This window comes from Nannospalax galili, unplaced genomic scaffold (genome assembly GCF_000622305.1).
Source record: "Nannospalax galili isolate Female #2095 unplaced genomic scaffold, S.galili_v1.0 scaffold666, whole genome shotgun sequence".
Lineage (NCBI taxonomy): Eukaryota > Metazoa > Chordata > Mammalia > Rodentia > Spalacidae > Nannospalax > Nannospalax galili.
The window spans coordinates 1,280,115-1,290,170 of NW_008356473.1; the positions used below are offsets into that span (position 1 = coordinate 1,280,115).

General features: G+C 45.3%; 1 protein-coding gene across 6 annotated transcripts in view; it reads left to right on the forward strand.

The window, feature by feature from the left end:
• The window catches only part of Ptpn3 (protein tyrosine phosphatase non-receptor type 3), a 175,052-nt gene that overhangs the window by 143,371 nt on the left and 21,625 nt on the right, over positions 1 to 10,056 (forward strand). For all 6 annotated transcript variants that reach the window (XM_008854638.3, XM_029556937.1, XM_029556939.1 and 3 more), the window contains one exon: positions 1,811 to 1,971. In XM_008854638.3, the coding sequence (XP_008852860.2) occupies positions 1,811 to 1,971 (161 nt within the window). The remainder of the gene's footprint in view (positions 1 to 1,810; positions 1,972 to 10,056) is intronic.

Sequence of the window (10,056 nt, forward strand, 5' to 3'; positions counted from 1 at the left end):
TGCCGGGTCTCTGGAGAGAGACAGCCCCGGTTCCCCCTTTACACAGATCTGGAGCCCTCTAATTCCATCAGCCCTGGCCTAGCTAGCATGTATCCTATTCTTAGCTGCCTGGCCCTGTAGGCAGTTGGTGGGGTCCTATTTTCTTTGTGTGTATTTGACTTTGTCAGAGAGGCAGCTAAGATCAGAGGGCCAGAGTCTGACTCCACCTCCACCCACTATGAGGGATCTACAAGTCACCCAGCCTATGTTAAAATTCCCTCAGATATAACATGAGCATAGATAGGCTAATCTCAGGGGCTCTTGTGCAGATTAAATGGCATACTCAGAGCACTGAGGATGTGGGGAAGTACCAGATGTGCCCTAGGTATGTAAAGGAAAGACCTACTGAGTATCATTATTATTACTCTTGTTGTTTTAATATAATAAGCCAGGTGCTCCTGCATACTTTCAATTTTTAGACTATGGCTATCCATTCATTTTATTGTGTATGTGCATGCCTGGGTGCGTATACATTTACACAGAGGTCAGAGGACAACCTGCGAGAGTCTGTTCTCTTTCTCCATTATGTGAGTTCCAACCATCCCTGTCCAGCCCCACCCCACCCCACGAAACCAGCAGCCTGTTGCACCTCAGATGCTCGGTGGGTGTTCAGCAGTGACAGGACACACGAGGGAAAATGTGCTTTGTGCTGACTGCTTTGCAGCATCATCCCTTTCAACCTTCATGAGTCTCCAGAGTGACAATTATTTTCATCCCCGTATGGAGAAGTGAGGAAACAAAGTCACAAAGGGGGAAAAACAGGTGCCCCACTGCCATGTGATTAGTATTACCACACATTGATAGGGCCAAGGGAGTCAGTGCTGATAAGAGCAGGCTTCCACCCAATGACACACCCTGGGTGTTCTGGCTTTCAGAAAAGGCCACTTCTGCTGACTATAGCAAGGGACTGGTGTCCTCTGGAAGTAAGGAAAACCCAACATGAACTATTAGAGGTCACCAGTTTTCTAGCAACTCTAATTTATTTGTTATTATAAGTTATTATTTGCAACTTCAACATGTAAGTGAAAAATATCAATTGATTTAAAGAAAAACAAGTCAATAGTAACATAAGGGCTTATAAATATGGTAGAAATCACATAGCACAAGGTCTTCAAAGTCAGATGAAGATAGGGACTGAATTCCCTTGTCCTGCCTGCCCTGACAACCTGGGTGACTTTGGACCCACTCATCTGTGGGCTGGAAGGAAAAACAGTTGACACAGAATTGTGAGGATTCAATTCTGCTATATGGGGAAATTCAGTTATTTAGTTACCTTCTCCTTTCTGGTTATCTTGAAAGTAGGGAGCTATAGAAGAGTTTTGAGTGAGGGAGCACCTTCCCTTTCTGAGTTAAAGGGGAGAATCAGTAATGATCCCAAAGTTTCAAGTTTTAGGAAAAGGAAATGAGAGTTGATGAGGCACATGAGGTTGACATATCATGCAAGGTTGGAAAGGAGAGGGTCAGGTAGGGGAGATGGCTCAGGAGGTAGTGAGAACTAGAGTTCAGAGCTCCACCACCCATGTAAAAAGCTGGGTGGGTGTAAGGGACTGCCTGTAATCCTGGCACATGAGAGGCAGAGATAAGATTCTCAGAACAAGCTGGCTGGCTAGCCTAGCCCATTCAGTAACTCTAGGTTCAAGTGAGAGACTCTGTCTCAGCATATAAGGTGGAGAGTGATGCCCACCTGTTTGATTATTTAATGAGGCTTATAGACACCCCTGACCCCACACTAAATGGAGTGACCAGGGGTACCCTATCCTGTTTCTTCCAGCTGTGCGCTCACTGGCAGAGATCAGATCTGAAGATGAGCTGAGCCAGCTATTCCCAGAGGCCATGTTCTCCGCATGCCCCGAGGGTGGGGACACTCTGGAGGGATCCATGGAGCTGCTAAAGAAAGGCCTGGAAAGTGGCACAGTGCTGATCCAGTTTGAGGTAAGGAGCACTCAGGACCTGACTTGCCAGAAGCTTCTGCTGCCCCTGAGTGTCAGGAGACAATGCCACGACACAGCCCTGTCTCCTCAGACAAGGTGACTGTTGTTCACAAGCTACAGCTGTGGAGTTGCAGTGAGGCAGTTTGGGGAAGGCCTGTGCTCTGAAGTCTGGACTGATAGGAGCCACCCTCAGAGTGAGAGCAGCAGGCCAGGGACCAGACTTCTTCTAGGGGCTGAGCTCTCTGATCTTCTCCTAGCAGTGCTCAGTAGTCCTGGAAAGGCATGTCAGAAACTGAGGGGCAGGGGCTCCAAACCTGCTGAGCTGCCAGCATAAGCTCAAAGCTCTACGGGGAAAGGTGGCGCCATCCACAGGGGTAGATGGTCAGCACTGCACCCCCAGCCACACTTGGGAATTAGGGCAGTTGGTGTCATCCCATGAGGGTGCAGCATCTGGCTCTACCAGCTCTCCCCAGGCCACAGAAACCAAAGCCCATCCAATCCTCAAGACGGATGGACCTGCAATACAGAGGGTGCTGCCTCTGCCTGCCACAGCTTCCCCAAAGGCCTGGACACAGCCCAACAAAGCAACAGAGACCCCGTTTGTAAAATCGGTTTTACCAAGCTGAGGGTGGTGGCCCACACCTTTAGTCCCAGCACTTGGAAAGCAAAGGCAGGCAGATCTCAGCCTGGTCTACATATCGAGTTCCAGGCCAGCTGGGGCTACAGAGAGACTCTGTCTCAAAAAGACAAAAAAAATAAAATTAAATTAAAAAAAAAATCAGTTTTACCAATCCCTAAGTGCAGTCTGGACTATGTAGGGAGACCCTGCCTCAGAAGAGCAGGAAAAAGAGAAAGAACACAGAGTTCAACAAAGAAACTAGACACGATTAACAAAATCATCTACGAGATCTGGGTTCACAAAGTAGACAAGAGTCTCTTGTGGCAGTGAAACTTGGATAAGAAACGATAACACAAACACTCCAAGATAATTGAAACAAGGAAGATCCAAGTCCAGTCCCAGACTGCATGAGTTTTGGTGGTGGGGGTGGTGTGAACTGGGACTCATTGGTTAATTCAGTCAGTATGTCTGAGGGACTTACCATGTCCCTAACGTCCCTAACAATGGATCGGGAAAACGATGAGGCATGGAGACAGTTTCTAGCATCAAGGAGTGTGCAGTCTGGTTTTGGTATACATGGGGGTTGTATCATGAGACCAAGATAAGGTTAGATTTTATTATAGCAAATGTATGTTCCTTAGCAACACTACCATTCCAGTTGATCAGAGAGTCCACAAGGAGGCACTGTGGACTCTCCTTGGGGACAACTCAAAGCCTAATTGAAGCAGTGCTCCTTCCTTAAAGCCTTCACTGCCCTTGTGACTCGACTTTGGTGTGTTTTTTACATACAGGGCCCATGTAAGATTTTCCTTATAATGCTTTCATTAACTTTTTTTAAAACTGTGACTTTCGTGCAATATAATTTGATGGTATTAGATCCCCTCCTCTGTCCACACTTCCTCTTATTGTCCCCCACCCAATTTAATGTAGTCTATCATATATATAACAAGGTCTATGGAGTCTAATTAGTGTCTCCCAGATGTCCCTCAGTGTGGATTCATCCACTGAAGCCTGGCTAACCTACCAAGAGTCCCATCCTAGACTCCTAGACTGTCTCTGCCCCTCCCAGCAGCCATGAGTTGTCACGATTTCCTTGGTTTGGGTTGGAGTTTTAAAAGGCTTTTTAGAGAGAAGTACCCACCCACGTATGCATGGAAGAGTGTTTCTTTTCTTTTTTTTTTAATTGAATTTTGTGATTTTTCATAAAGAGTGTTTCTGAAAGGGTAAGGTTCTGGCCACTTGTATGGAAATCAGGAGAGCTCTAGACTTAGCACAAAGCTATCAGACATTGGAGCTTTAACAAGATCACCTGAGGGTGCTTTGTTTGTCTGTCTTGTTTTTGTATGTTTTTTAATTAGTGTGTGTGTGTGCACCAAGTAAAGGGTGGAGTACATGCCCGAAAAGTACATGTGGAGCTCAGAGGACAACTTTGTGGAGTCGGTTCTCTCTTTCCACTTTTATATGGGTTCAAGAGTTGAACTCAGGTCTCCAGGCTTTCAGGATAAGCACCTTTACCCACTGAGCCATCTTGCCAGCCCTTACCTGAGGTTTTCTTGCACCAGCTGATCTAAAGGGTGGGGAGAGTAGAAATGGGACAGTGCCCATTATCCTGCTACTGTTCTCCCTGGTCTTCCTTCAGGGATTATTGTTAGAAGATGATGGAAAAAAATGGAGAATGAGCACATGTTAGGGTCTGAATGCATTAATTTCGTGTCCTAGAAATTAACCAGAAAGCTTCTCTTTTTAAATAATATCTTCGAGAATTCTAAAATACTGAGGAGATAAAGGAAATTCTGCTCTATGATGGAGCTGCTGGGAGCCCCAGAACCCATACTCTCCAGGCATCCCTCACTGCCGCTTAAGGAGTCCCAGCCTCCCAGAAGTGCATCATGTGAAACCACTGTTTCAGAGGGGGAAGACGCCTCACACCACTGACCAAACGGAAATCTCATAGGAAAGGAACCTTCAATGAGCCCTCACTGTGCCAAGAGCATCAACTTACATAATTCTCACAATAGCCCTATTAGATACAACTTCCTCCCATAGCACAGAGGGAATAGAATCTCAAATTAAGTGACTGCTCCAAGGGCTCACAGTAGAAGTTAGAGAAGTCTGATCAGAGCCCAGGCAGAAGACCTTGAGCTTGTTCTTTAACCACTACATGTATAGGCTTGGGAAACTACAAAATGTTCTTGGCCTGTGACGTCATTATTAGAACTAGGAAAGACCTGGGAGGCTGTCTAGCCACACGGAGCCAGACAGACTTTTTTACATCCTGGGTCTACTCCCTACTTCCATCCCTTAGCCTCTGTGACCCTTGTTTCCCCTTGTGTAAATTGGACATCTCATGAGCTAATTATTAAGAGTGGATAAGATAAATGCTTAATGTATTTCCTAGCCCATGACAAGAACACTATAAAAAGTAATAGCTGTTATTATTTATAACCAAGAGAGGCTTCAAGAGCACGCTCAGCCTGCATAATGTATCATCACTTGGCACTGAGCTTGGAGCCCTGGGCTGTCAATCTCAGAGTCCTGGCTGTCTCGGTCATCCCCACCCCCAATGCCCTGGCAAGTGGGCTGCTGAATTGACAGAGTGCTCTTTGTACAAGTGCAGGAAGAAGGTACTGGTCCCCAGCAGGTGTCTATGCTGCCTACTCCATGACACAGAGCACCTGCCTAGGTTTGTGGGGTATAGACAGATTCACCACCCCCAGTGGAAAGCTATTTCCTGTAAAACTTGTTCTGAAACAGTTTTTCATTAAGGGAATTCCCTCATCCCTTCCCATGGCTTTCAGTAAACAATTACAAATATGTTCCTGAACACATTTGGTCCCAGCTGTAACAGAATCACACTTAATAATAATTAACATTTCTAAAACACTTTGTAATCTACCAAGTGTTTCACATATGTTGTGTCAGTTGATTCTCACATTCTCTGTGAAATAGATGTGGTGCAAGTTATTACAATCACTTTTTTTTTCCTTTGGGTACTGAGGATTGAACCCAGGGCCTCTATGACACTAAAGTTACACTCCACCACTGAGCCACAACCATAGCTCCCAGATCAATCCTTTAGAAATGGAGAAAATAAGTCTCAGTGATCTTAAGGAACTCGTTCAGTGCCACACCTAGTCAGGGATAGAACTAGAATTAGACTCATGTTAAAGATGAAAACCAGGGGCTGGAGAGATGGCTCAGTGGTTAAAAGCACTGGCTGCTCTTGCAGAGGACCTGAGTTCAATTTCCAGCACCCACATGTAGCTAACAACCATCCTAACTCCAGTTCCAGAGGATCCAGTGCCCTCTTCTGACCTCCACAGCATTGCACAACAGAGGTACACTCACATATGTGCAGGCAGTGCACTCATACACATGAAATTTAAAAGAAGAAAATATATTTAAAAAAGAAAAGCAACCTGGAGGAGTGGCACACATTAATAGCTCTTGCCACTCAGGATACTGTGAGGCAAGAGAATCACTTAAACCCAAGAATTTTGAGACCAACCTGGGCAATGTAGACCCTGAGTCAAATACACGCAGTGCACTGTCAGCAACTCAAGACTATTCAGTGTGACTAGGCTTTTACTCATCCTACCTCCCCTGAAGCCCTTCTCTGTGTAGTGACATTTAGCATTTTGGCAGTATTTGTGATTGGCTTAGAATTACTCAATGCTGTTCTTTGTTCAGCAAAAGTAGGATGTGCCTCCTTTCAGGAGTAGATCGGGGTTCATCACCACCTCCAGGAATGTTCCCTCTTCTAACCTTATTCATCAGTTCAGCCGCAGACGCCTTCCTTCTTGAAGACAACTTATGGCTTAGTTCATTCCTCCCCTGAGTTGAGGTTTTCAGTAAAACAACAGGAAGGATATGCTTTTGATGCATTTCCTGGGTGAAAGCTAAGTGGTGATGCCAACCTATCCCTTCTTTAAGAACCAGCTTCCCAACAAAAACTTCATGCCCATGAATGACATCTAGCTGCCAGGTGACCAACCACAGCTTTGCCTTTTCCCCACTGTTAAGTTACTGCCTCTTTGAAGGCTTGTGGAGTTTGGTTGATCAAAAATGAGGACCACTGCAAGGGAGTAACCCCTTCCCTGGATGGATGGATGGATGGATGGATGGATGGATGGATGGATGGATGGATGGATTTGGTAGATGGAAAGCAGTGGTCATAAGAGTCCACTGAAGGTTTTGTCTACCTTACCTAACTTTGCCCTTCATTTTACATCATCCATCTTTACCAAAACCGTCTCTGTCTGACCCATTTCTTATAGTTGACTGTTCAATGTAGTTTACTCCTGCATTGCTGCTCCAGGAACTACCTATTAGTGTCAAAACAAATGACTCACTGGCTTCTATGATAATTACCAAATTTGCATCTGGAAGAGCAAAGGGAACTGAAAACTTCATGAGAGGTTTAGATCAGCACATGTTGAAATTAGCAAGCAGAGTTGTGCCTTCAAGATTAAAACTGATCCCTGGAAAGAGTACACTTAAAAATTTAGTGTTCGCCAGGCGTGGTGGTGCACGCCTTTAATCCCAGCACTCATGTCGGGCTGCTTACTGCTTACCTGTAACTCCAGATGCAGGGACATCTGAAGCCTCTGGCCTCACACACATACACATACATATAATTTAAAGTAAAATAAATTTAAAAGAAAATGTTGAATACATGTCCATATACGAGGTCAGAGGACGATTTTGTAGTTGGTCTCTGCTTTCATCTTCATGTGAGCTCTGGGGCTCGAACTCAGGTTGTCAGATTGGCAGCAAGCACCTTCACCCACTGAACCATCTCACAAGCCCAGTTTTTTCTTTCTTTAAGAAAGGAAAAATTAAGAGTCAGCAGTGTGTGGGTCCTTGGACAGGTCTCCTATATTGAGGTCCACCTACCCAGGACTCAGGGACCATTGTGGAAAAGGAGGTGGAAAGATTGTAAGAGCCAGGGAGGAGGTGCATGACCATATGGAAATAGTCCTATAGGCAACTAGGGACCCTTCTCATGCAAACCTACAGCAATGGTATCGGCATGCACAAGACCCATGCAAATTTAGGCAGACAAAAACTGTGGAAATGAACAGCAAGCCCAATCTTAGTCAAAGAATTATTGGCAGCTGATTGCTGCTGGGTGAGGAAGAGCTGATCTTCTTGAAGAGAGAGACTCTAGATAGGCTGACTAAACCCAGTGGATAAACTTACACGGAGGGACATCTCAGGACACTAACTTTACATAATAGGCCTTAATAAAAATGACAGAATGTATGAACTCCAGTGGGGGGCAATGGGAGGGTATCAAAGGGAAAGGGGGTATAAAGATGATTTTATGTTTGAAATACACAAAAACTCAATTAAAAATTATTAAAAAAAAAAAAAAAAGGAAAGGAAAAGTACCCATATAATGTATCTAGGATACACAGAGCACTTTGGGGCTCTTGAATGACCCTGTGTGCAGCCTGTATAGTTCAAGGACCAGGTGCCTCCTTAAAGGGTGTGCTCCTCCAGCTCAAATGTATGTGTCTGTGAAATGGACCCCACAGAAATTCTTGTCAGGATACGAGCTGAAGAACATGTACCTGGGACCATCTGTTCATAGCACTGTGGACCATCCCAGAATTGCTGGCACATGTTTTAATGCAGCACACTTTTATGGAAAGGTCAATAGCGTCTCTGGGTGTCCCTTAGACAGTGTCACTTGCCCTCTGGCTGCATCAGGTACAAAACAAAAGGGACGTTCCCAAGTGTGGGTGAACTGCCCGTGGCGGGGTGAACTGCTAATGCATCTTCCAAATGGTACCAGGAAAACCACCTCTTGGCACGTTTCTGAAAATAGGTTCCCCTTAGCTTAATTATATGGCGCCGTGTCCAAGAAAACTGGAACTGCTGTCCCTTATCATGCCTTAGTCATGTGGCTTACACCTGCTGTTTTCTTTGTGCAGCATGGGGCCTTGTGCTTACTAGGTAAGCACTATGCCACTGAGCTACAGTCCCAGCCCTTTCGTTTATTTTTATTTTTTAAAGATTTATTATTTTTAATTATGTGTATGTGTATAGGTAGGTGCCCGCAGAAGCCAGAGGCATCAGATCCCCTGAAGTCGGAGTTATGGGTGCTTCTGAACCACCTGATAGACTCGAACTTGGGTCCTCTGCAAGAGCAGTGTGCTATGCTCTTAACCACTGTGCCATCTCTCCAGGTCCTATTATTTATTTATTTATCTATTTATATTTAGGGTCTCAGTTTTCTAGGCTGACGTTGAATTTCCTCTGCCCTAGCCTTCCAAATAATTAAGATTGTAGGTATGCACTCTTAGACCCAAGACTACCTTATACCCTGTTTGAAAGCAGCAGCTCCCACTGCTCTACAGTTTTTTTTTTTTTTTTTTATTGAGCACCTACTGTGTGACAGCCACAGTCCTGACCTTCTGCTTTATGTGGTTAATGAAATACAGTAGGTATCTTCAAAGTCACTGGGCTGACATGGACTCTGGTTAGAGGTGAGCTTGTGAAAGGAATTCTGCCTCTGCACTTTGCTCTCTCCTCACCCAGGGCCCCTCATCTCCTCCCCCTCCCCTTCTTCTCTGCCCAGGCAGCACACTTGCTATGCTGGGCCTGGCCACAGCCTCTAGTGGATGCCCCTTGCACAGCTGAAGGCCTCATCTGAGGGGAGTGGCTGAGTGAGGGGAGAAGGTGATCAGAGCACCCCTAATGTTAGACAGCTTGTGTGAAGTAGCATTCACCCTAGAGCCCTGTCTCCATCCATTCACCAGAAGTGCTGCTCAGTGGCCAGAGCTGGAGATTTGATAGTCATTGAGATTCCTCTGTTTCTCAGCAGCCCCTTCTCAGCTTCTCAGCCAATGTTCCCACCATTGACTTCTACTTTCAGAGATTGGATCACACTGACAGGACAGAGGACAGTGCATTTTAGGACCTGAAAATGGATAGTTTTTCATAACATTGAGTTTTACAGTCTTCTGCACTTAAGTGTGACCCTAGTTCTAGGAGAGAATTCAGGGCATGTGCCTTGGAATAATCAAAGTGTATTTTTCCTCTCCATTGTTCTTTTAGAAACCTGTGGCCAACACGATGAAGCCCAAACTTGCTCGTGTGTGTTACAAACTTGTCTTAGGGCAGTTTTCATACCCACCCAGCCAAGCTGGCCCTGGGTCCAGAGAAAAGTGGAACAGTGGGTGCATTAAGGCAGTGCATTAAGCCACTCCTACCGCTGCTTAGACTCAGTGTTTGAACCCTGTCTCCTCTGAGCTTCTTCCACCCCAGTCAGTGTTAGCCTTTGTGAAATGGGTGCAGATGTAAGCGTTGTCAGACTTCCCAAAGGCCAAGACAAGTCCCAACTTGTATTTAGACTCTTGCCTTCTCTGAAAATTTTTTAATTTTGTATATTTTTAAAATTATATAAATAGGGCTGGAGAGATGTCTCAGTGGTTAAGAACACTGACTGTTCTTGCAGAA